This window comes from Papio anubis, chromosome 18 (assembly GCF_008728515.1).
Source record: "Papio anubis isolate 15944 chromosome 18, Panubis1.0, whole genome shotgun sequence".
In the NCBI taxonomy this organism is placed as follows: Eukaryota; Metazoa; Chordata; class Mammalia; order Primates; family Cercopithecidae; genus Papio; species Papio anubis.
In genome coordinates, this window is record NC_044993.1 from 23097268 (window position 1) to 23124307 (window position 27040).

A 27040-nucleotide genomic window follows, 5' to 3' on the forward strand; every position below is an offset into this window, starting at 1 on the left:
ACCTGGGTAACAAAGTGAGACTCTGTCTCAAAAATAAAAAAGAAACTTAGGCCGGGCGGGCGGATCATGAGGTCAGGAGATCAAGACCATCCTGGCCAACATGGTGAAGCCCTGTCTCTACTAAAAAAAAATACAAAAAATTAACCAGGCGTGGTGGTGCGTGCCTGTAGTCCCAGCTATTCGGGAGGCTGAGGCAGGGGAATCGCTTGAACCCAGGAGGTGGAGGTTGCAGTGAGCTGAGATCGCACCACTGCACTCCAGCCTGGCGACAGCAAAATTCCACCTCAAAAAAAACAAACAAACAACTTAGGGATGATTCTTTTTAGGCTCAAAGCAAAATTGAATGGGAAATACAGAATTACCACATATCCCTAGGAGGCAGAGTTTTTTTTTTTCCCTACCTCATGATAAACTTAATATTTGGTCACTTAACTCTGTGCTATGAACTATGTGTATTAAGTAATTTAATATACACACAAGGTTCACAACAACCTTATGAGAGAGAGAGATACTGTTATCGTCCCCATTTTACACTTGAAGAAACTAAGGTATTGAAAAGGTTACTTATACAAGATCAGATAGCTGGTAAATGGCAGAACCAAGATTTGAACCCCAGAAAACCCAGTACCAGAGCCTGTATTCTTAGCCATGGCCCTATACTGCCTTCTATTTGTAACTTAAAACCATGACGTGTTTGATGAATTTTTTATCTTAATGTTTCATAATTTATAGTCTATAACTAGACACCTTGCTATCCAGGTATCACTAGCCTGAACCCAGATAGACTATCATAGGGATGGATCTCAATGAATATTACCCTCATATAGTTAGGGCATGGTGCAAAGAATCCAGGTCTGCTGGCTTGGTTTCTTTGGGGGCCAAGTAATGTCACATAGAGATGATCTCTGTTCCCCAGACAGATTGCACTCTTTATCATGTCACCATTGAAAGAATCTTGGTTTGTTGTCCTAGCCTAAGAGTTCAACTACTTAAAACTTGGGGAAGGTCAATTGAGGGTAGAAAGAAGTATGACCTTACGTGGGAGGTAGTCAGCCTGAACACTAATGATTTTTAGAGGGTGAAAGGTAAATAGACCTAAAGAAGTTTTATGGCCGGGTGCAGGGGCTCACACCTGTATTCCCAGCACTTTGGGAGGCCAAAGCAGATGGTGAAATGTGCCACAGGGGATGTTCACAGGTATTTTAAATGATTGAAATTTTACGTTTTCCATGGTCTCAGTAGTATAGATAATTATTGGATAAGGGTTTTTTTTCCCTCTCATAATAAATGGGGAGTATTTTAAAACAATCAGAGGTACAGCATGTTTATCTGTGGCAATGCTAAAAAAGTATGAAGGTCAGTTAATTGAAAATTGTCATGAATACAGTATTTTCAGTTTTTAAATCACTTGAACCCAGGAGTTCGAGACCAGCCTGGGCAACATGGTGAAACTCCGTCTGTACAAAAAGACAAAAATTAGTCGGGTGTGGTAGCGTGCGCCTGAATTTCCAGCTACCTGGGAGACTGAGGTGGGAGGATCATATGAGTGTGGGAAGTTGAGGCTGCATTGAGCCAGGATTGCACCACTGCACTCCAGCCTGGGCGGCAGAGCGAGATCCTGTCTCAAAAAACAAAAACAAAAGTTTTACACTGGAGATGAACAGTCTTAATGTATTTAACTTTCCTTGGACTTGACTTCCAGGAGATAAGTCATGTTCTTCAGTAACGTATTTTTTAGGTCCTCTGTCACAGAGCCTAAATCATAGATCCCTCTAGGAGGGCAGTTTTTAAGTTGGGTGCTGTTAGAGGGACCCTGGGTTTTAGTGGGCACTGAGAGTCTGTCACTAACACTGGAAAGATTACCAGCTACTCATAGGTGCTGTTGATAGCATTTCCCTGGCATTTTCACATTTCATACATTGTCAGGCCTGTGTTTTTTCATGAAAAGGAAATAAATTTTTTGTTCATGGTAACAATTTAAATTTTGCTAATTTAAAAATTTGTTAATAATTGCTTTTTGTTCTTTTTCAGTTACCGTGAAAAAGCAAAGAAGGATGCTGCCGCTGTGGGTAATCATGTTGCCAAATTGCTGCAGTCCATTGGCCAGGTAAGCTGCTGGGCACACTGTGCCCATACAGGCCTGAGCACATAACTCCAGCCAGAAAGGGTTTAGAGACAGAGGGTGTGGCACTAGCTCTGCTTATTTAGGGGGAGCTCTCGTTTGCCTGCCTAATGGGAGAGTTTGTGATAAGGAAACAAGATATTTTTAAAGTGCTCTCCCAGCTCTTGGAGAAAGCCTCCCCATCTCACAGTGATTGGCTTTGTGCCGCACCCTTTGTTAATCTTGTCTTTTAAACTGGAACAGAATCTGTATTTATCTCTTTACAGGCACCAGAGTCCATTTCAGAGAAAGAATTAAAATTACTCTGTAAGTCCCCTTGAATTAATTTCCTTATTTTGCTTGATGGAAATGTGCCACAGGGAATGTTCCCAGGTATTTTGAATGGTTGAAATTTTAAGTGTTCCATGGCCTCAGTGATATAGATAATTATTGGGTAAGGTTTTTTTTTTTTTCCTCCCATAATAAATGGAGAGTGTTTTAAGACTGAATCAGAGGTAGAGCATGTTTATCTGTGGCAATGCTAAAAAGGCATGCTGGTCAGTTAATTGAAAATTGCCATTAATACAGTATTTTCAGTTTTTAAATATTAAGTAATTTAGGAAATTTTTTTGTCTGAAGACTTTGGGTGTGAAATCTTGAGTCACGTGTACATTGACAATATTGGTTTAAATACTCATTTTGATCTGTGTTAAATGACTGTAATGGAGTTACGAATTTTGCCATCTAATTTCAGAGTGGTTAGGTTCGTAGGAGTCTCTCAGTAACTCCTCAGTAGGCCAAAAGCATTTTCTTTTATTTAAGAGTCAGTTTCAAAATACTCAATCTGTTGTGCATGCCATCTGAAGATTTCTCCCTGTAGCTACTGCTCCTACGTCCTGTGGAAGTTTATATTTTGCAAGCTCCCCATCCTTAAAATAGATTTATCCAAGCTTTCCATTTTATGACTTCTCCACAATGTCTGTTTAGGCTCAGTTTTAATGTTTTCTGCCACAACTAATCTTGCACCTGGTTTGTTCTATTAGACTAATCTTGAATTAGCATTTGCTGTATTAGATTATATACTACTAGATCGAAAGTTTGATGCTAGGTACTTGAACATTGATTATTCTCTTCTACTTTGGGGCATTTTTGGAAATTTCAATAATACAAAGCTTAAAAAAAGTCATTACATATATCAAGAGTACAATTCATAAACCTCTCTCTTTTAGGACTACTTATCCATAATAATGATGAAAACTATTATTGGTAGAGCCATATCAGGCATTGTGCTAGAGATGCACTTTATACAAGGTGTCACATTTAATCTATAGAACAATTCTCAAAGGTAAACAGTATCATCCCCATTTTACGCTTGAAAACTGAGGTTCAGAGAGGCCATCACCTTACTCGCTTCTGAACTGGTTGTAGTGCCAGGGATGTGAATTTAAGGTGATTTGTGTTCTAGTGCTTTCTCTGCTATTAGAGCCAAGGACAAAACATTTCTTCACATTCTCATGTCTGAGAAAGGTATACACATAATTCTCTGTTCTTAAAGTCACCTGTGATTCATAATATTCACCTGTCACAGTCATTACTTCCAGAATATCTTTCTTCTGTTCAGGCAGCAATTCTGCATTTCTTCGAGTGGTAAGATGTCGATCCTTAGCAGAAGAATATGGTTTGGATACAATTAACAAGGATGAAATTAGTAAGTATAATAGCCTTCTGATTCTGGGTTAATTTTAATTAAATGATATAAATATTTTGCGTAAAATAGTGTTGAGTATATGGTGATGATATAAAAGAGAATGTAAATATTCATATTCTAATTTTATTCTAAGCTTATCTAAGTAATTATAATTTATGTATATATTATATGAAACTTAATGTATGTATAAAGTCATATTTAGGTCACAGAGTCCATTGTATAATATGTATGAGTTAAAGTCAGTATGTTACTACTTTAGTAGAGATTGTGTGACTCCAACTAATAGTCCTGAAACTCAAGTATATAGTAAATTCAGCCCTTTATTATTTATTATATTGCAAATTAATCAAATTAAACTGAAATTTTTTTCCTTTCAGTTTCTAGCATGGACAATCCAGATAATGAAATAGTGTTGTACTTAATGTTACGGGCTGTTGATAGATTTAATAAACAACATGGTAGATATCCAGGTAAGAATAGCAATTGAATTACCAGATATAATAAATCTTCAATAAAACATTTAAATTGAAAGTGTTCTCAGGGTATTTATAATAGTGTTGCTTGAATTTCACATTGTAAACAGATTACACCCCAAACGTTCCCCAGTGAGGAAATACCTTTTGGTTTTTTTTTTTTTTTTTTTTTTGGAGACGGAGTCTCGCTCTGTCACCCAGGCTGGAGTGCAGTGGCCGGATCTCAGCTCACTGCAAGCTCCGCCTCCCGGGTTCACGCCATTCTCCTGCCTCAGCCTCCCGAGTAGCTGGGACTACAGGCGCCCGCCACCTCGCCCGGCTAGTTTTTTGTATTTTTTAGTAGAGACGGGGTTTCACCGTGTTAGCCAGGATGGTCTCGATCTCCTGACCTTGTGATCCGCCCGTCTCGGCCTCCCAAAGTGCTGGGATTACAGGCGTGAGCCACCACGCCCGGCCACCTTTTGTTTTTTAAGTTTATTTGCAAAATAGTGTTCGATTCTAAACTATTATAGGGGAATGTTGGTTGAATATATATATAGAAGAAAACTTTTTTCTGTCATTCTCCATAGTTTGCTACTAAGACTCGCACTGAGTTTAATTTAGTGGAATAGGAAAGCCACGAGAAATATGCTGGCCAGGCATAGTATGGTGGCTCACACCTGTAATGCCAGCACTTTGGGAGACTGATTCAGGCGGATTGCTTGAGCCCAGGAGTTGGAGACCAGCATGGGCAACATGGTGGAACCCCATCTCTACTGAAGATACAAAAAATTAGCCAGACATGGTGGTGTGCACTTGTAGACTCAGCTACTCGGGAGGGTGAGGTGGGAGGATCACCTGAGCCTGGGAAGTTGGGGCTACAGTGAGTTGTGATTGTGCCACTGCACTCCAGCCTGGGTGACTGTGGTGAGACTCTGTCTCAAAAAAAAAAAAAGTATGCTAGTAATTTCTGAACTCAAGAACTCTGAAGATGTAGGAATTTGTTTGTTTAGTATCTACTTTTTCTCTTCAGTGAATGTAGTCATTGGAGAATTGGCATAATCTCAAAGATCTGAGGTTGCTCAGAATATTTCTCTTCGGGATGATAATTTTAATTGTGCAGGATTATTGCATAGCAACACATTCTAGGAGTATCATAAAACCTGCTGCTCCATCTGATGCAGTGTGTCTCCAGAGTTTATAGTGTTTTTTTTTTTTTTTTCCTCTGAGATGGAGTCTCTCTCTGTTGCCCAGCCTGGAGTGCAGTGATGGGATCTCAGCTCACTGCAACCTCCGCCTCCTGGGTTTAAACAATTTTTCTGCCTCAGCCTCCTGAGTGCTGGGATTATAGGCGCCCACCACCTCGCCTGGCTAATTTTTGTATTTTTAGTAGAGACAGGGTTTCACCATGTTAGCCAGGCTGGTCTTGAACTCCTGACCTCAAGTGATCCTCCTGCCTTGGCCTCCCAAAGTGCAGGGATTACAGGCATGAGCCACTGTGCCTGGCCCAGAGTTTATAGCCCTCATGAGCAAGCTAACTAGAAGAAACAAAAAAGAATAAACACCAAATATGTATTGCTTTATTTGTATTATTTGATTAGAATTTAATTTCAGTTATCTATTGCATAACAAACCACTTCAAAACTTAGTGGTTTAAAACAATAAATAGTGTCGTGATTTTGTGGATTGCCTGGTTTCAGGCAGTTCTCCTTGAGGAGGCATGCAGTTGCTTGATGCCTGGGGGTGGAGTCATTCTGAAGGCTTAACTGACTGAGTTAGACATGCAAGAAGACATTTTTACTCATGTAACTAGCCCCTTAGTCAGAACAGTGGGAATAGCTGGGGGCTGGTCAGGTATCACTCTTCAGGTGGCTAGCTTGGACTTCCTTTTAGCATCTCAGTTGGCTTCTGCAGTTACCATTCAAAAAAACCCAAGTGGAAGTTACAGGGCTTTTTATGACCCAGGTTGGAAGTCATACAGCATCACTTATGCGCTAAGTAACTTAATCTTTCTGTGCCTTAGTTTTCTCTTCTATGAATGGAGATAACGATATCTACTTCATAGGACTGTTTTGAGCATTCAATTAATATATATATAAGGTCCTTCGAACAGTGTCTAGCATCTGTTAATGCTCAATAAATGTGACCTATTATTGGCGAGACATGGTGGCTCATGCCTGTAATCCCAGCACTTTGGGAGGCCAAGGTGGGTGGATCACTTGAGGCCAGGAGTTCGAGACCAGTGTAGCAAACACTGAAACTAAAAATAGAAAAAATTAGCTGTGTGGTGGCGCACTCCTGTAGTCCCAGCTTCTTGGGAGGCTGAGGCATGAGAATCATTTGAACCCGGGAGGCAGAGGTTGCAGTGAGCCGAGACTGCACCACTGCACTTTAGCCTAGGTGACAGCAAGATTCTCTCTCAAAAGAAAAAAAAAGTTACCTATTATTAATAGCTTTATGTCCTCAGTGTCATTTATCATTTAGTCTTTTAGAATTGGAGAATAACTTTTATAAAGGGTATAAGTAGGACATTACTTTCTCATTCATTAAGTTCTTCTATCAAATAATTATTAAGCACTGTGTGCCAGATGCTCTTCTAGACAGTGAGTATGATGCAATTAACAAAGATTTAATTAAATTCAAATTTTTACTAGGTTTTAGTTGGTCTCTGATTATAGGTTTGTGATATTTGCAAATATTGGTCTCATACTTTGTTATTTTTGTTCTTCAGTTTCATACATATTTTGACTAGAATATCTGAAACTAGATTAAATAAAGGAATTGGCCATTAATTTTCGATCACATTTATTTTAATGAAAACTAACTTTTATTTTTAGGGGTATCTAACTATCAAGTTGAAGAAGATATAGGAAAGTTGAAGTCTTGTCTCACTGGCTTCCTTCAGGAATATGGTTTATCTGTAATGGTGAAAGATGATTATGTCCATGAATTGTGAGTATTTTTTAGGGTATCTAGGAGATGATTCCACACCTGTCGTAAGGCTAATCAAAATTCATGTCTCTGTGATCTCCTCTAGTTGCCGATATGGAGCTGCTGAGCCACATACCATTGCTGCGTTCTTGGGGGGTGAGTTCCATATATGAGAAGACTCACCTGTTGTTACGTAGTACAGTTACTATTTTAATACGAAGTTGTGTCGTCTAGCTATTTTAATTAGGGAGGTCAGTGAAGCAGGATGTTATATTTCTTTTTTTTTTTTTTTTTTTTTTGAGACACAGTCTCACTGTTTTGCCCAGGTTGGAGTGTATTGATGCCATCATAGCTCGCTGCAACCTCAACTCCTGGGCTCAAGTGATCTCTCGCCTCTGCCTCCTGAATAGCTGGGACTACAGGCATGTGCCAGCGAGCCTGACTAATTTTTCAATTTTTTGTAGAGACAGGGCTCCACTATGTTGCCCAGGTTAGGATACTTATTCAGTTGCCTCTATACTGGTCTCCCTGCCTTCCATCTCTCCCACTGCCATCCAACTTAAACTCCTTAAAGAGTCATTAATCCCTCTAAAGCATAGCTCTGATTGTGTCCTTTTACTAACCGCCTGCCCCACCAATACACATACACTCTACGACAGTCCTTCAAGCAAGTCCAGGGACCTTGGCTTGATGTTAAAAATCCCTGTGTTTTAGTTCCACTCAGCCTTTCTAGCCTTGATTTTATCATATTACTTGCTTTCCTCCCAGGCATGCCCTTTGATTTCCTGCTCCTAGATCTTTGCTCCTCTGGACCTATTTGCCTTAAAAATATGTTTTTCTGCATGTCCAAAACCTACATGTTCCACAAGACCCAACTCAAAAATGACATGTCTTTCATAGAAGCTCCCTTACTTCCCTCCCTCACTCTACTTCCCCCTTGTCTTAGTCACTTTGGGCTGCTGTAACAGAATATCATAGACTTATAAACAACAAAAATGTGTCACAGAGTTCTGGAGGCTAGAAGTCTGGGATCAGGGTGCCAGCATGGTCAGGTCTGGTGAGTGCCCATTTCCTGTTCATAGACAGCTCTCTCTTCTGTGTTCTCACATGGTGAAAAAAAAAAATGGCAAGAGAAGTCTCTGGGGTCTCTTATTAGGGCACTAATCCTATTCATGAAGGTTTACGCTCTTGACCTAATCACCTACCAAAAGCCCTATCCTCATACAATTACACTGGGGGTTAGGATTTCAACATGAATTTGAGGGGGAAACGAACCATTCAGTCTGTAACACCCCTCAAAAAAATATGAGCTATTTGCTTGTGGCATTTTCCTTCTAGATGTTGAATGTTTTAAAGGCAGATTTAGGTTTGATTAATATTTGAAGTGTTCAAAATGTGAATGAATCATATAGACCTAAGAAAATGATTTTCTAAGCAAATCCAAAATAAAGCTTGATTCGGAATAATTTATTTTAAACTAAAACCAAGTAGTCTCTTGTGCCAAAATAGCAAAGTTAACTGCCAATTCACAGAAAAGGGCAAATTATTATTTATTCAGATTCAGTCCAGAATCTAAGAAGAGGTATAGCTGGATAGATGGACTGGATGACTTGCCAGTAGCAGAAAAAAGTATAAATTGAAGGTTTTTTGTGTTTTTGTTTTTGTTTTTTACTTCTATGCATTCTGTAATCATTTTGCACAGTGCCATTATATCCCTTCACTTCCTTCAGGTTTTATTCAAATGCTGTCTTCTCTGTGATGCCATCCCTGACTCCCCTATTTAAAAGACGAACCCCTCCTCTTGTATTTATATCCCCCTTATTTGCTTTTTCTCCTTAGCACCTATGGTCAGTTGATATACTACACATTCTATTTATTTGTAAATTATCTCTCTCTTTCTTTTTTCCTTACTGTAACCCTACTGCCTAGAACAGTATTTGGTGCACAGTAGTCTCAAATTCTATGCAGTTGGCCGAGTGCAGTGGCTAATGCCTGTAAGGCCTCCGCTTTGGGAGGCTGAGGTGGGCGCATCACTTGAGGTCAGGAGTTCGAAACCACCCTGGCCAACATGGTGAAACCCCATCTCTACTAAAAATGCAAAAATAATTAGCCAGGTGTGGTGGCAGGTGCCTGTAATCCCAGCTACTCAGGAGGCTGAGGCAAGAGAATCATTTGAACCTGGGAGGAGGAGGTTGCAGTGAGCCAAGATCACGCCACTGCACTCCAGCCTGGGCGACAGAGTGAGACTCGTCTAAAAAAAAAAAAAAGGAAAAATTCTATCCAGTCCATGAATATTTGGGAGAGAGGAATCTTCAGGTTATAGAAGATGCACAACTTTTTTCTTAGTAGTTTTTTTGTTTTGAGTAAATATAGCAGTCTGGCGATATTTAATATAGATCCTTCCTAAATTACAAATGCATTCAGAACAAATACACCTTTCTCCTTTTTTATTATAAAACAGATACAAGGTAAAATTCAAATGCAGCAGTAGGGTGTCCTTTGAGAATCTTTTATGCCTGTGTGTAGTCTTTAAAGTTTGGTCAACCACACTACTGCTTAGATTTCCTTTAATAACAAAAAGAATTACAGGCTTTTATGTTGATATGACTCAGTAAGCTAACTGCATCTGTTTTGGATCACTTTCAAACACCTTTGCTTTTGAAAAGGGAAGGTTTCTTTACAGAATTGAGTATTTTTATATAACTCTTGAAGTTTACTCTTTTCAGAGATTTGCTTTTCTCCTTTTTCCTTTCAGGAGCTGCTGCTCAAGAGGTCATCAAAATAATCACCAAACAATTTGTAATTTTTAATAATACTTACATTTACAGTGGCATGTCACAAACTTCAGCAACTTTCCAGTTGTAGAGTAAGCACCTTAGGTGGTGTGTTAATGATTGAAACTGTAATTGCCTTCGGGTTGTGCTTGAGTCTGTAAAATTCTAAAGGAGAGCTGCTAAATTGTTTTCTTAATAAACATTTTTCTCATTTGTAATAATGTAGTCTTGTTCTTTGTGGGGAGGGGAAAGGAGACAGTCATTTTCCTAGAAAATGAATCCTATCCATTTCTCATTGAGCATCAATATTGGCTTGCTATTTCAAAGTTACTTGTCATAGATTATCCTTGTGTTTTATTAGAGATAGTTAAAAAAATTTTTTTTCTTACCATCTTCAATAATTAATTTAAGCCATGTGCAGATGTTAGCTATGGACATTTTAGGACCATCATCATTTGTTAAAACGAATAGAATTTAAAAAGAAATTATTTCTGGATATGTAGTTTTCCCAGAAAACAAGACCATCCCCTTGTATGTAGTGTTATCTTAACTAAAGTTTTGGCTGCCTAACCTACTTCTTGAAATTTTATGGGGTCATTCCACTCATATATACTCTTAAATTTAGTCACATGGGACTAATAGCATTCACCAGCATTTTAGAGGGCAAAAAAAGGAAGTAGTAGATGCAAACGGAGTGGAAATCCAGAATTCAGAAGTAGGGGCAGTGCCCGGTTTTTGACTTGATGTATTAATACTTAGGGCTGAGGAACGTGGTCCGTGGTTCATGACTCTTAATATCTAAGGCCACTAACCTGCTGCAGCTGTCTCTGAGGCCAGCGTCTCCTGAGAACTTGTTAGATATGCTAGGGTACCTTACAGGGACTTGGTTTTCCACACCCTAATGTGTCAGCCATTCTTTGGCTGTTCTTCACTGTATCGGGGACCTTCCCCTCGCCTTCATCGCCTGGCAGTCCCATGGGCTGCATTTTACGGCGGAAGAGGCAAGGGACAGGCCTAGGCCTGGGCTCCACTCTGATCCTTTGGTCCGGGTGCAGATAAGTCCGCCTGGACCGAACTCCGGAAGTCCCCCGGTGAGGTGGCGGCCTGGCTGCCTCTGTGGGCTGTAGTGACCATTAGCGAGGTGCCCAACAAAAGGGAGAACGCACAGTGCACAGCACAGATGCCAGGTGGAAGGGAGGTGGGGCTTCGCCGCCCCGTGCCTCGCGTTTACTGTCCCATAGCCAGGCCTCGTCAACCACGTGCACAGTCCCCTAATTTTGGGACTAATGCTCCTCTGAGGTAAAAACCCTAAAAACCGGGGGCGGTAAGCTTAGATTTCTCTTTCAAATTGTAGCTTTCTTAAAAATCTTGCATCCAGGACACCGGCCACCCTATTGCCCTTGGCAATCTGGGGCACCCGCGGAAGCGTTAAGGCTCCGTGCAGGGGCAGTGGGCGTGCCGGCCGGAAGTCCCTCCCACGGACGTGGGCCTGGACTGCTGGGCGGGAAACCCTAGCGAGCGTCGTGGCAGGTGGGCGGTGATGAAGAAAGGGGGGAAGGCCCCGCTTGAGGGTAGACGACACGGCCTTCGCTCCCGCGTGTTGGGGCCCTGCCTTACTGCGCTTGGAAACTCCGTATGTTGGCGCCTGTGGAAGGCGGGTTGGGCCGGCCAGGATGTCTTACCGTCCCGTCAGGCCCTTCTTAGCTCACGTGAGAAGAGTCGAGTTGGGGGAACGGGGCCTTTATGAGTAGGTGCCAGGCCCCAGCTGTAGTCCCCACAGCCTTTGGCGGGAAGAGACAGTTATCACGAACCATTTAGAGGCGTGTAGAGCCTGGCAGTATTCGCCCCTATTTCACTTCTGACTCCCCAGGCGCCTCCCCTGGTGACTTTGATGTGTGGAGAGGGTGGGACCCACCGTTGAGGTCTTTTCTCAGAGCCAGGGCCAGGCGGCATGTCCCACAGCACCTGAACGCCGAGGGCCTGCTGAGGGGGCTGATGGCTCTCGAGCGGCCCGCGCCGCTCACCAGTGCCCTGCTCCCGCGCAGGACTTGCGAGCCGTGGTCAGAGAGGAGCCTGGAGGGGCCACCTAAGCTCTGCACAAGGAATTCCTCCAGCTCTGTAGGTGAGCCGGCCGCGGGCTGAATGGGCAGGAAGCCGGGCGGGGTGAGCGCCACCGCCTTGGAAAGGTTACGTGTCTGTTACCTGTGGAACCCGGGAGGAGGCCTTGAGGATTTATGCTCTGGGCTCGGGGGGATCATACTGCAGAGCCGGCTGACTCCGGTTACCCACAGTGCGTTTTCTGGGACCTGAATGACTGTTCTCTTGACCCGTTTAAACGATCGAAAACAAATTTGCCCTTTCTCTCTTGCGTCTTCTTTAGAGGGTATTTTCTCTGTATATAATTGCAAGCTGGGTATCAGCTGACAACAATTTAGTGGTGGGATTATCAGCTTTGCCAGCCTTACACAAAAAGATGCCATTTATCTTTCTGATATATTGGGATAATATTTCGATTTCAAAAAGCTTTCTTGGCCTGGCGTGGTGGCAGTCGCCTGTAATCCCAGCTACTCGGGAGGCTGAGGCAGGAGAGTCGCTTGAACCCGGGAGGCGGAGGTTGCAGTGAGCCGAGATGGCGCCACTGCACTCCAGCCTGGGCGACAGAGCCAGACTCTGTCTCAAAAAAAAAAAAAAATTCTTTCTCTTTATTTATTTATTTTGAGACAGGGTCTCCCTCCATCATCCAGGTTGGAGTGCAGTGGCATGATGTCGGCTCACTGTAAACTTCATCTCCTGGGCTCAAGGGATCTTCCCACTTCAGCCTCCCAAATAGCTGGGATTACAGGTGCGTGACCACGCCCAGCTACTTTTTGTACTTTTCCTTGGTAGAGATGGGGTTTCACAATGTTGGCCAGGCTGGTCTCCAACTCCTGGCCCGAAGTCTTCCGCCCACCTCGGCCTCCCAAAGTGCTGGGATTACAGGCGCGAGCCACCACTCCCGGCCCCTCAAAAGCTTTTGGTATACATTTTGTAAATCAAGTAAACGAGTAATATTCAGCTACTTTTCTTACTGCAATTTGAATTTGAGTTCACTGTTTTGGGGAGTGGGCTGAGTGAAACGTGTAAGTGGGAGAGGTTCTGTCATCCAGAAAAAAATCCTTTTTTTCCTGTGAGAATACAGTAAAGAATTTTGAAATCTTGTTTGTGACAGTACATATATTCACTAAATTACTAAAAGCACTTCATAATCTGCTTTATATGGCAGATGCTTTTGTTCTTGAGAATATACTTGTTTATAATTTTAAATATAATTTTGTGATTATCAATCCCTTGAAAGTTATAACTTTTCCTTTGCTTTGGGTGTTTGTAAGCACTTCTCAAGTAAATAGATGACTTGTGTTAATGCTACCAAGTACTTGGCAAACTCTTTTTGTGCAAAGTAACCATTTATAAGAAGAAAGTATAAAAACAAAGGGAGAAAAGAATGTGAGTGGTCAGTTTTAATTTCAAAGCATTTAGGTTTAAAAGTTATACATTACCCCTCGTAGGCCAGGCATGATGGCTCAGCCTGTAACCCCAGCACTTTCGGAGGCCGAGGCGGGTGGATCACCTGAGGTCAGGAGTTTGAGACCAGCCTGGCCAACATTGTGAAACCCTGTCTCTACTAAAATTACAAAAATTAGCCGGGCATGGTGGTGCGTGCCTGTAATTCCAGCAATTCCAGCCACTCGGGAGGCGGAGACAGGAGAATTGCTTGAACCTGGGAGATGGAGGTTGCAGTGAGCTGAGATCACACCACTGCACTCCAGCCTGGGCAACAGAGTGAGACTGTCTGGAAAAAAAAAAAAAATTATACATACCCCTCTTAAAAATTATATTAAAAGCAGAATAGATTGGATAATTAAAATTAAGGATATAGTCCTTAAAGTTGTCCATGAAACAAAAACATCCATATATGATAACAGTTTTCCATTTTCTAAAGAGTTCATTTTTTTAAATCTAGTAATGTTTTCCAAATCTTAACCCATTTGTTGAAAAGCAATATGTATTTATGTACGGGAGACAGTATAAGAGTGGTTAAGAGTGTAGGCCCTGGCCTGATTTTCTTGGTTCCCATTTTAACTCTGGCACTTACTAGCAATTTGAAGTTAGTCAAATTATTTGCCCTCTCCTCATGTATCTTCATCCTTATAATTCCCTCATAAGGTTATTGTGGAGACGAAAAAGAATATTCATAAGGTGTAAAGAACAGAGCCTAGCTTCAATAGGCATTTACTGAATTTTAAAAGCTGTTATTATTATAAAAATTGTGAAAAATAGAAAATGGTGGGATAAAACCCATACAACCACCAGCTAAAGACAAGTGTTAATATGTCATCTTGCCGGGCGCGGTGGCTCAAGCCTGTAATCCCAGCACTTTGGGAGGCCGAGGCGGGTGGATCACAAGGTCAGGAGATCGAGACTATCCTGGCTAACATGGTGAAACCCCGTCTCTACTAAAAAAAATACAAAAAACTAGCCGGGCGCAGTAGCGGGCGCCTGTAGTCCCAGCTACTTGGGAGGCTGAGGCGGGAGAATGGCGTGAACCCGGGGGACGGAGCTTGCAGTGAGCCGAGATCGCGCCACTGCACTCCAGCCTGGGAGACACAGTGAGACTCCGTCTCAAAAAAAAAAAAAAAAAAAAAAAATGTCATCTTTCTAGCCAGTCTTATTTTATGTTTACCTCTATTTTGGATCATACTGTAGATTAAATTGAGTCTTGCTATTTTTGGTTAACTTTGTAACATAAGCATTTTTCTTTGCTATTGAACATTTCTAGTAAATGTGAATATTCTTGTAATAATATCCTATCTTGTGGACTTATAACATACCTACTTCTATTTTAATATAATATTTAGGTTAAAAAATGGGCCAGGCATGGTGACTCATGCCTCTAATCTCAGCACTTTGGGAGGCCAAGACGGGAGGATCCCTTGAAGCCAGGAATTCAAGACGAGACTGGGCAACACAGCAAAACCCCTGTCTATACAAAAATATTTAAAAATTAGCTGGGTGTGGTGGTGTGTGCCTGTAGACTCACCTACTCGGAATGCTGAGGCAGGAGGATCACTTGAGCCTAGGAGTTTGAAGCTGCAGTGAGCCAAGATCATGCCACTGCACTACAGCCTGGGTGACAGATTGAGACCCTGTCTCTTAAAAAAAAAAAAAAAAAAAAAAGGCAAAAATAATATACCTGTACATTTGTATAGTACTTTATAAAAGATTTTTACATTTGTTATTTCTTTAAACATTTCTTTGTGCTTAAGAATTTTCTTTTTTTTTTTCTTTTTGAGACAAGGCCTTGTTCTATAAATGGATAATTGGATATCTCTCTTTAACAACATAGTGTTGGAATAAATAAGAATTTTAGAGTTCTATGAATCCTGATTTGTTGCTCTAAGAAGTTAACTGGACTCTAAGGCATTTTTTCTAACTAATCAGTTTGGCATTTTTTTTTTTTTTTTTTTTGAGACGGAGTCTTGCTCTGCCGCCCAGGCTGGAGTACAGTGGCCGGATCTCAGCTCACTGCAAGCTCTGCCTCCCGGGTTCACGCCATTCTCCTGCCTCAGCCTCCCGAGTAGCTGGGACTACAGGCGCCTGCCACCTCGCCCGGCTAGTTTTTTGTATTTTTAGTAGAGACGGGGTTTCACCGTGTTAGCCAGGATGGTCTCGATCTCCTGACCTCGTGATCCGCCCATCTCGGCCTCCCAAAGTGCTGGGATTACAGGCTTGAGCCACCGCGCCCGGCCCAGTTTGGCATTTTAAAGTAGGGTATGTGAGAGGTCATATCAGAGTTGCCGGTTATTTTAAAAATGTTTCTAGGCTGGGCATGGTGGCTCAAGTGTGTAATCCTAGCACTTTGAGAGACTGAGGTGGGTGGATTGCTTGAGTTCAGGAGACCAGCCTGGGCAGCATAGTGAGATCCCATCTCACCATACCATGTCAAAAATAAACATGGGTTGTTAATTTAGTATTTAGCTTGTGAAGAGAAAGGCCAGTCTAAAGTGTATGTGTGTGTGTTTTGTAAACCTCTCATAGGTAAGAGGGGTCCCTAATCTGAAACTATGAGATGAAGATTTCCATGAAGAAAATAAGAAAGTGGGGGCTGGGTGTGGGAGCTCACACCTGTAAACTCAGCACTTTGGGAGGCTGAGGTGTGTGGATTGCTTGAGACCAGGAGTTTGTGACTAGCCTGGGCAACATGGCAAAAACCCATCTCTACAAAATTAGCCAAGTGTGGTGGCATGTGCCTGTAGTTTCAGCTACTCTGGAAGCTGACGTGGGAGGATCACCTGAGCCTGGGAGGTCAAGGCTGCAGTAAGTCGTTATCAAGCCACTGCACTCCAGCCTGGGCGTCAGAGTGAGACCCTGCTGTCTCAAAAAAAAAAAAAAAAAAAAAAAAAAAAGGAAGGGAGTGGGACCAGTTAAGAGGTCCAGTTAGATCCAGTCACCCATTCATTTGCTTAATAAAATTTCTTGAATGCATATAGTGCTTAAAAATGCCTGATATGTTTATGTTTTTAAATGTAATTATTGTAACAACTCTGTGAAATAGGAATATCATTTCTATTTTACAGCTGAGGATACAGAGCCTCAAAGAATTTAATCAACCTGCTTGATAGCACACATCTAATAAGTTGCAGATTCAACTTATTAACTAAGTTAATTAAATTTAATTATTATTTTAAAAGTTGTAATTCCCTGGTCTTTTGGCTTCAGGAAAACAATTTTTCCCACCCATTTGTACTTATATGTTTGCTATTCTCAAACATTGATTTAAATTGAGAAAATACCTTTATCTTATAGACGAAATATAAAGAAAAAGAATATAGACAAGCATGGAAAGTGAAGACACAAAGAAAACACAAGGTGAGAAATTGAATCATATATCTGCAATGAGTTTTGTATTGGTAGGATATACTGTAGATTATTTGACAGGATTCAGGAAATGAAAGAATCATTCAGCCATTTACATAAATATTGAGCACTACTCTGTGCCTGTCACATAATTTCTGGCTTCAGGAAACTGACATTCTAATGGGAAAAGACATATTGACAATTAGAATTTCACGTGATAGTTGATTTAATGTCAGTGTATACAAGAATAATGGGAACCTGAGAAGACCACCATCAAAGGATGCCTGAAGGTACGGATTTCAGAATTGTTCCCAGAAAGATGGAAACTGAATCCATGGGCATGGAGGAGGTTAACCAGAGAGAAAAGGATGGAGAATAGTGTTCATTAATACACACTGTCATATAAGGTTTTAGCTGAGGAAGAGAGCCCCTAAAAAAAGTCTGAGAAAAACATTTCAAAAAGGTGAAAAGAGAGTCAGGAATGTGGTATCTTTGAAATCAGAACCTTGAGAGAATGCTTCATGAGAAAGAGGTTGCTTAAGAGCCTAAAATGTCAGCTGTCACAGCTGAGGACTGAATTTTCCACTGCATTTTGCATTTAGGATGTGATTTGTTATGTTAACGGTAAACTTAATAGATTTTAACCAGATTGCAGTCTGTTTATATTTGAGTGGAAAATTAAGATCTGAAGACACAGTATGAATTGCTTACTCTTTAAGAGCTTGACTAAAAATATATGATCAGCCAGGTGTAGTGGCTCACTCCTATCATTCCAGCACTTTGGGAGGTCAAAGTGGGGGATCACTTGAGCCCAGGAGTTTGAGTCCAAACTGGGCAACACAGTGAGACCTCATCTCTACAAAAACAATTAAAAATTAACTGGGCGTGGTGGTACATACTTGTAGTGCCAGCTACTTGGGAGGCTGAGGTGGGAGGATCACTTGAGCCTGGGAGGTCAAGGCTACAATGAGCCATGATCGCACCACTGCACTTAAGCCTTGGTGACGGAGCAAGACCCTTTCATTCATTCATAAATAAATAAATAGTAAGATATATGGCAGTAGCTAGAGGAAAGTTGTAATGTCAAGAAAGTGTTATAAAAGACAGGAGAATTTCTGAAGAGGGAATGGAGATTCTGGAGAGAGAGAAGTTGAAAACTGGAGAGAGAGGAGATAACTGTTGGTGATTCCCCTCTCAAACCATTTATAAAACCTCCAACCTCAGTCCCACATCTCACTCTCTTCCATTTTAAGTCTTCAGGTTGCTCCCAGAAGTAGACTGTGAGATAAAGATTTGAGTGCAAGTACCTTTTTTCAGAAAGTGATCCCAGGAAACACTAGCTGGAAAGTGGGGAAATGAGACAGGAGAAAGAAGACAGAGAATATGTTATCAAATAAGTTATTATTATGGATAACTGGAGCTTAAGCCCACTGGGAAACTCTGGGAGCCAGTTTAGAGTCATGTCCCTGAGAGTCATCCCAGCCAAGGGGTGAGAGTATTTATCTATCAGCTCCCATCAGTCAATTGTTTAGCAACAGGGTGAAGTGGTATCCAATTGTGGTTTTGATTTGCATTTGCCTAATGACCAGTGAATGTTGAGCATCTTTTCATATACTTATTGGCAATCTATCTTCCTTGGACAGATGTCTATTTAAATCCATTCCACACTTTAGATTGTGATTTTAGTATTACGTTTTAAGAATTCTTTATCTGTTCTGAACACAAGCCCCCTATTTATTTGGATAACAGATTTTCAGATATTTTTTTCTAGACTGGACTGTTGTTCTGTGTTCTCGATAGTGTCTTTCGAGGTATAAAGGTTTACAATTTTAAGTCCAGTTTATCAAATTTTCTTTGATTGCTTGTGTTTTTTGTATTCCCTTCAGTATTTGCTTGTTTATTTTATTCAGTAGTTACTGAAGGAACTAGGTTATTTTGCCTAGAGAAGATAAAAACCAAGGTGAAATATGATAGTTATGATGTCAGGAGATGCTTTAGCTGGGAAGGGAAGGATTATGATAGGAGATATCAAAGTATGAGAAAGGCGTACAGAAGGGAATGGAGGAGTACGTAAAGAAGTTTCTTGCAGACCAGGCATGGTGGCTCACGCTTGTAATCCCAGCACTTTGGGAGGCCGAGGCGGGAGGATGGCTTGAGCTCATGAGTTCGAAACCAGCCTGGGCAACATGGCAAAACCCTGTTTATTAAAAAAATACAAAAATTAGCCAGGCGTGGTTAATTTTGTATTCCTGGCTACTCAGGAGGCTGAGGTGGGAGGATCCGTTGAGCCCAGGAGGTTGAGGCTGCAGTGCCCTGTGATTGCACCACTTCACTCACTTGAGCAATAGAGTGCGACCCTGTCTCAAAATAAAATAAAAGTCTTTTGTATCCTGCCTGCATTGTGCCCAGAACTGAAAATCATTACGCTCCATCAAAAATTTTCTTCGGCATGTTGTTGATGTGGCTTATTGGTATCCATAGAGTCAAACTTACCTTCTTATGGTGTCTGTTAGTGTCCAAAATGATAAATAAATATTTGCTATTGCTAAAAACATCTTAGTGATAACCTTTGTACTATGGTTTTCACTAACAAATTTTGTCATGAATTATTTCATTGAAACAAATTGACATTTGAATTTCTTTCAAGAGTGAGACTATGGCCGGGCGCGGTAGCTCATGCCTGTAATCCCAATGCTTTGGGAGGCCAAGGCAGGTGGATTGCCTGAGCTCAGGAGTTCGAAACCACCCTGGACAACATGGTGAAACCCTGTCTCTACTAAAATATAAAAAAATCAGCTGGGCGTTGTGGTGCGCACCTGTAATCCCAGCTACTTGGGAGGCTGAGGTGGGAGAATTGCTTGAACCAGGGAGGCAGAGGTTGCAGTGAGCCAAGATTGTGCCACTGCACTCCAGCTTGGGTGACAGAGTGAGACTCTATCTCAAAAAAAAAACAAAAAAAAAACCAGGCCGGGTGCAGTGGCTCACGCCTGTAATCCCAGCATTTTGGGAGGCCGAAGCAGGTGGATCATGTGAGGTCAGGAGTTTGAGACCAGCCTGGCCAACATGGTGAAATCCCGTCTCTCCTAAAAATACAGAAAATTAGCCGGGCATGGTGGTGGGCACCTGTAATCCCAGCTATTTCGGAAGCTGAGGCAGGAGAATCACTTGAACCTAGGAGGCGGTGGTTGCAGTGAGCCGACATTGCTCCACTGCACTCCAGCCTGGGCAAGAAAGCGGGACTCCATCTCAAAAAAAAAAAAAAAACCCACAAAACAAAGAGTGAGACTAAGTACTATATTGATTGATGATACATCTTAATTTCTCTTAGTGTGCTCCTCTATATTATATCCACCCTTCATCCTGTATCTTTCAGAACTCTTAACTTTTTTTCATTTTGTTTTTTTTTGAGACAGAGTCTTGCTCTTGTTGCCCAGGCTGGAATGCAATGGCCCAATCTCGGCTCACTGCAACCTCTGCCTCCTAGGTTCAAGTGATTCTCCTGCCTCAGCCTCCTGAGTAGCTGGGATTACAGGCACCCACCACCATGCCCAGCTAATTTTTGTATTTTTAGTAGAGACGGGGTTTCAGCATGTTGTCCAGGCTGGTCTCGAACTCCTGACCTCAGGTGATCTGCCTGCCTCGGCCTCCCAAAGCGCTGGGATTATAGGTGTGAGCCACTGCGCCCAGCCTACTACTCTAAATGTACTTCAAGCATTATTTCAAAATCTATATGCCATTTGACTTAAATCCTTAAAATCAAGAGAAGAAATTGTTTTTAAGACTATACTAAAGAACTTTATAGGAAAATAGTTGTCTATTGTTTGCTGTTTAGTTATAAACAAAATGTTTACATTTTGATAAAGCTTGGTATAGGTATGTAGCCGTGCAGCCATCAGCAAAATCAAGATAGTGCATGTATCCTCCTGCTCCTTTGTAATCCCTACCTTCTGTGCTTTCCTAGAGCCTTTTTTCCCCAAGCACTCACTAATCTGCCTTCTGTTACTATAGACTATTTGCATTTTTTCTGTACATAGAATCATACAGTATGAATTCTATTTTATGTGGCCTCTTTCACTCAGCATAATTATTTTGAGATTCATCCGTGTTGTTGCATGCATCTATAATTCTTTTTTTATTGCTAAGTATTCCATTGTATAGTTATACCATGATTTGCTTATCCATTCGTCTGCTGATGGGCATTTTGATTGCTTACACTTCTTAGCTATTACATATAATGGTGCTGTGAACATTTGTATGGACATATATCTCCCCTTTTTAGGGTAAATACTTAGGAGTGGAATGGCTGAATCAAATGTAGGTATACATTAACAGTTTATGAAACTGCTGATCTGTCTGTCAAAATCTTTGTACCATTTTACATATTCACCAGCAGTATATGAGAGTTCCAGTTCCTTCACATCCTTGCTAACATATGAAATGATCAGTCATAAATTTTAGTCGTTCAGTGAGTGTGTAATGGCATCTCCTTGTGGTTTTAATTTGCATTTCCCTGATGACTAATGATATTGAGAATATTTTCATGTTCTTATTTGCCATCTATTTATCTTTTTTGTTAAAGTGTGTTCACATCTTTTGCTGTTTTATCTGGTTGTTGGTTTTTCTGTTGCTGAGCTTTCATGGTTCTTTATATTTTCTAGATATATGTTGTTTTTTTTGAGACAGTGTCTCACTTTGTCACCCAGGTTAAAGTACAGTGGCACAATCATAGCTCATTGCAGACTCCAACTCCTGGCTCAAGCAGTACTTTTTTGTTGTTGTTGAGACAGAGTCTCACTCTTGTTGCCCAGCCTGGAGTGCAGTGGCCCGATCTGAGCTCACTGCAGCCTCTGCCTCCCAGGTTCAAGTAGTTCTTCTGCCTCAGCCTCCCAAGCACGGGGGATTATAGGCGCCCACCACCCCACTCAGCTAATTTTTATATTTTTAGTAGAGATGGGGGTTTTACCATGTTGGCCAGGCTGATCTCAAACTCGTGACTCAGGTGATCTGCCCACCTCGGCCTCCCAAAATACTGGGATTACAGGCATGAGCCACTGCTCCTGGCCTCAAGCAGTCTTCTACCTCAGCTTCCTGAGTAGATGGGACTACAGGCACATACCACCACGCCAAGCTAATTTAAAATTTTTTTTTTTTTTTTTTTGCATAGATAGATCTCACATTGTTGTCCAGGCTGGTTTCAAACTTTTAGCCTCAAGAGATACTACTGCCTCATCCTCCCAAAGTGCTGGGATTACAGATGTGACCCATTGTGCCTGGCCCCATGTTCTTTTTGTTTGTTTTTTAATTGACATACAGAATGTACACTAGATGGCTACATGTTCTTTATCAGATATGTTCTTTGCAAAGATTTTCCAGTTTGTGGCTTGTCTTTGCTGCGCTGTAGAAGACACTATTAAAACAATGAAGTTTTTAATTTTATGAAGCCTAGTTCATTATTATTTTGTGGGTTTTGCTGTTATTGTAATATCTAGGAAATCTTTGCTTAACCCAAGGTTACAAAGATTTTCTCCCATGTTTTCTTTTAAAAGTTTCTTAGTTGGCCAGGCACAGTCTCGGGAGACTGAGACAGGAGAATCTCTTGAACCCAGGAGGTGGAGATTACAGTGAGATGAGATCGCGCCACTACATTCCAGCTTGGGCGACAGAGCAAGACTCCCTCTCAAAAACAAAATTTAAAAAAAATTCATAGTTTTGGATTTTACATTTAGATTGCATTCCATTTTGAGTTGATTTTTGTATGTGTTTCGAAGTATGAATTCAAGAGTTTTTGTTGCTGTTGTTTTGAGTATGGATATTCAGTTGTTCCAACACTATTTGTTAGCAATGACTTTGTAAAAACTCATGGGTTTGTGTAGGTTTATTTCTGTACTGTCCTGTTTCATTGATCTTTTTGTCTATGCTGATGGCAGTGCCACACTCGTTTTATTACTGTAGGGTTTTTGTTTGTTTGTTTGTTTTTAGATAGCATATCGCTCTGTTTGCCCAGAGTGGAGGGAGTGCAGCAGTGCGATCTTGGCTCACTGCAACCTCCACCTCCCAGGTTCAAGCGATTCTCCTGCCTCAGCCTCCCGAATAGCTGGGATTATAGGCACGTGCCACCATAACTAGCTAATTTTTGTATTTTTTAGTAGAAATGGGGTTTCACTGTGTTGGCCAGGCTGGTCTCAAATTCCTGACCTCAAGTGATCTGCCTGCCTCAGCCTCCCAAAATGCTGGAATTACAGACATGAGCCACTGTGCCTGGCCTACTATAGGTTTTTAAAGTCTTGAAATATGGTAGAGTTAGCCCTTTGGCTTTATACTTCTCTTTCAGTGTTGTCTGGCTATGGTAAGTGTTTTGCATTTCCATATGAATTTTGACATCAGCTTGTCAATTTACACACACACACACACACAGCCTGCTGGGATTACATTGATTGTATAGACCAATTTGGGAAGAATTTACATCTTAACAATATTTAGTCTTTTGACTCATGAACATGGCATATAATGGCATTTATTTTGGTCGTCTTTAATTTCTCTCAGCAGTATTTTTTAGTTTTTGGTGTATGTCTCACCTCTGTTGTCAATTTGTTCCTAAGTATTTCAATGCTATATTGTAAATGGGGTGGTTTTTAAAATTTCAATTTCCATTTGTTTATTGCTAGTATATAGAAATACAGTCATGTGCTGCATAATGATGTTTCAGTCAACAACAGACCTCATATAGGACAGTGGTCTTATAAGATTATAATGGAACTGAAAAATTCCTTCCATGTAGTGACATTGTAATATAGTAAGCGCAACACGTTACTCACATGTTTGCAGTGATGCTGGTGTAAACAAACCTACCATACTGCCAGTTGTATAAAACTATAGCAAATCCAGTTATGTGTAGTACATAATACCTGATAATGACTCTGTTACTGGTTTATGTATTTACTACACTATTTATTGTTGTTTTAGAATACACTGCTTCTACTTATAAACAAAAATTTTGTAAAACAGCCTCAGGCAGGTCCTTCAGGAGGTATCCCAGAAGAAGGGATTGTTATAAGAGATGGCAGTTCCGTATGTGTTATTGCCCTGAAGACTTTCCAGTGGGACAAGATGTGGAGGTGAAGGACAGTCATATTGATGATCTTGACTCTGTGTAGGCCTATGCTAATGTGTGTGTTGTGTCTTAGTTTTAATAAAGTTTTTTTAAAAGATAAAGATAGGCCAGGCATGATGACTCACACCTATAAATAATTCCAGTGGTTTGGGAGGCCAAGATGGGAGGATTGCTTGAGGCCAGGAGTTTGAGACCAGCCTGGGCAACATAGTGAGACCCCCATCTCTGTAAAAAAAAAATTAGCTGGGTGTGGTGAAGTTACAATAAGCTAAGTTTATTTTATTATTGAAGATATTTTAAAAATAAATTGAGTAGTCTAAATTTACGGTGTTTATGAAGTCTACAGTAGTGTACAATAATGTCCTAGGCCTTCACTTTCACTCGCCACTTGCTGATGCACCCAGAGCAGCTTCTGGATATACCTTTTAAAAAAATCTGTATTATAGCTTTTCTATGTTTAGATATACAAAAATTTGCCATTGTATTACAATTGACTATATTATTCAATACAGTAACATGCTGCGTAGGTTTATAGCCTAGGAGCAATAGCTATACCATACAACCTAGATGTGTAATAAGCTCTACCATCTAGGTTTGTGTAAGTAAAGTCTATGATGTTAATACAATGATGAAATCACCTAATGATGCTTTTCTCAGAATGTGTCCCCATCATTAAGCAACATTTGACTGTATAATCTGTTTTTATGTATTAAAGAGTTATCTGGAAAACTTAGTTCACTTATTCTAGTAGCTTTCTGTAGATTCCATCAAATTATGTGGAAGATCATGTTGTATGCAAATTCAAGTACTTCTTTGCCAATTTGAGTGCCTTTTATTTCTTTTTTCTTACCTGACGGCACTGGCTAGACTCTTTGGGACAATGTTACATAGGAGTGGTGATACGAGCAAACATCTTTGTCTTATACCTGGTTTTAGAGAGAATATATTCAGTCTTTCCTGTTAAGTATGATGTTTGCTGTAGGGTTTTCAACTGTAGATGCACTTTGCCAGGTTGAGGAAGTTCCTTTCTATTCCAAATTTGCGGAATATTTTTCTTTAATCAGGAATGCATGTGGGATTTTATCAGATGCTGTTTTTACATCCATTGAGATGACCAAAGGTTTTCCTGTTTTGTTACATTGATTTTTTTCAGATCATAAATCAATCTTGTATTTCTGGGGTAAACCCACTTAATCGTGATGTCTTTTTATTTTAATATATTGTTGGATTCAATTTGCTAAAATTGTTTAGACTTTTTGCATGTATGTTCATGAGGGAAACTGGTCTGTAGTTTTCTTGCTAATGGCTTCTGTTTTGGTATAAAGGCAATACTAGCCTCATAGAATAAGTTGGGAAGTATTCCTTCTCTTAAACTTTTGAAAAAATTTGAGTAGAATTTATATTATTCCTTCCTTAAATGTTTGGTAGAATTTGCAAATGAAATCATCTGAACCCAGAGTTTTCTTTGTGGAAAAGTTTTTAACTCTTAATTCAACTTCTTTCATAGACATAAGACTACTCAAGTTGTCTTTTTCTTCTCGGGTGAGTTTTGGTGATGTAATTTCACCTAAGTTGTTGAATCCATAGGTGTGAAATTGTACATAGTACTCCCTTAATATCTTCTGAATATCTGTGGAATGTGGTAATGCCATCTCTCTCATTTCTAATATTGGTAATTTGTGTCTTTACTCCTTTTTTCCTAATTCATCTGGCTAGAAGTTTATCAGTTTTGTTGCTCTTCTCAAAGAACTTCCTCTGTATTTGTTTTCTGTTTCACTGGTTTCAGCTTAGATCTTTATAATTTCCTTTCTTGTACTTATATTGGGTTTAATTTGTTCTTTTTCTAATTTCCTAAGGTGGTAGCTGACGTCGTTGATCTGAGACCTTTCATCCTAAATACTGCTTTCATAGCATCCCACAAATTCTCATATGTTGTATTTTCATTTTTATCCACTTTTTTTCTAAATGACAGATATTTAAACCAGTGTAGCTTTACTTAAAAAGAATAATATTATGACTTTCTATTCCTGTATTTATAAAAAGAGAAACTCAAAGAACTATAAGAAGTTCATTTTAAGTTCTTTTATTTAAAGAACATCTTTAGGCTGGGCACGGTGGCTCACGCCTGTAATCCCAACACTCTGGGAGGCCGAGACGGGCGGATCACGAGGTCAGGAGATCGAGACCATCCTGGCTAACACGGTGGAACCCCGTCTCTACTAAAAATACAAAAAATTAGCCGGGCGCGGTGGTCGGCGCCTGTAGTCCCAGCTACACAGGAGGCTGAGGCAGGAGAATGGTGTGAACCCGGGAGGTGGAGCTTGCAGTGAATGGAGATCGCGCCACTGCACTCCAGCCTGGGCGACAGAGTGAGACTCCGTCTCAAAAAAAAAAAAAAGAACATCTTTAAAAAAATACATGGTTGTTGGATTATAAAAGTAATACATGCCTATTACTTTAAAAGTTGACCATTCCAAAGATATGTATTTAGTAAGTGAAATTTTAATGGTTAGTTTTTGAAATAAACTTTTTGGTTTAAAATAATGACATTGTTGTTCTTTAGAAATGAAGACTGACCTGAACTTATTATTGGAGTGTCTAAAGTATCAAATGGACAATGCTTTTTCACAAAAGGAAGCTTTGGTCACTATTCATTCAATTTGTCAACAAAACAGTAAGATATAATAGTGAATTTTTATCTGTGATTCTAGTTCTTTAGTACTATGATATATCAAATAAGCATAGTTCTTTATCTTCCATTCATTTATTCTACATATCATGTTACTGTCTTCATGTGATTTATTTTATCCCTGAAAGGATATTGAAAATAAATATCATTTCTATTTTGTTTTTTTCTGCATATCCTACAGGTAATGCAAGTGTTTATTTTCGGGAAATTGGTGGTTTGATGTTTGTAAAAAATCTTGCAAAGTCAAGTGAACATAGCATGGTAAAAGAAGCAGCCTTATATACATTAGGAGCTATTGCAGAAAAAAATGGTAAAATATAAAACTTTATTTCATTATACTTTAAGCATTGTGTTATATTTTAACAGTATACTCAAAACTA

At 40.3% G+C, this 27040-nt stretch overlaps 2 protein-coding genes across 11 annotated transcripts in view; both read left to right on the forward strand.

Annotated features, from left to right (window-relative positions):
- The window catches only part of NAE1 (NEDD8 activating enzyme E1 subunit 1), a 29606-nt gene extending 19422 nt beyond the window's left edge, over window positions 1-10184 (forward strand). For both annotated transcript variants that reach the window (XM_003916997.4, XM_009196600.3), the window contains 7 exons: window positions 2032-2107; window positions 2389-2428; window positions 3723-3809; window positions 4187-4279; window positions 7099-7213; window positions 7299-7348; window positions 9948-10184. In XM_003916997.4, the coding sequence (XP_003917046.1) occupies window positions 2032-2107; window positions 2389-2428; window positions 3723-3809; window positions 4187-4279; window positions 7099-7213; window positions 7299-7348; window positions 9948-10057 (571 nt within the window). In that variant the 3' untranslated portion in view covers window positions 10058-10184. The remainder of the gene's footprint in view (window positions 1-2031; window positions 2108-2388; window positions 2429-3722; window positions 3810-4186; window positions 4280-7098; window positions 7214-7298; window positions 7349-9947) is intronic.
- Window positions 10185-10259: 75 nt separating this feature from the next.
- The window catches only part of TERB1 (telomere repeat binding bouquet formation protein 1), a 51381-nt gene continuing 34600 nt past the window's right edge, over window positions 10260-27040 (forward strand). For 7 of the 9 annotated variants that reach the window (XM_009196601.4, XM_021932060.2, XM_021932058.2 and 4 more), the window contains exons 1-5: window positions 10260-11599; window positions 12012-12088; window positions 16810-16872; window positions 26535-26645; window positions 26842-26970. In XM_009196601.4, the coding sequence (XP_009194865.1) occupies window positions 16842-16872; window positions 26535-26645; window positions 26842-26970 (271 nt within the window). In that variant the 5' untranslated portion in view covers window positions 10260-11599; window positions 12012-12088; window positions 16810-16841. Of the gene's footprint in view, window positions 12089-16809; window positions 16873-26534; window positions 26646-26841; window positions 26971-27040 lie in introns of all 9 variants that reach the window. The other 2 variants (XM_009196602.4, XM_009196609.4) reach the window with 2 other exon arrangements.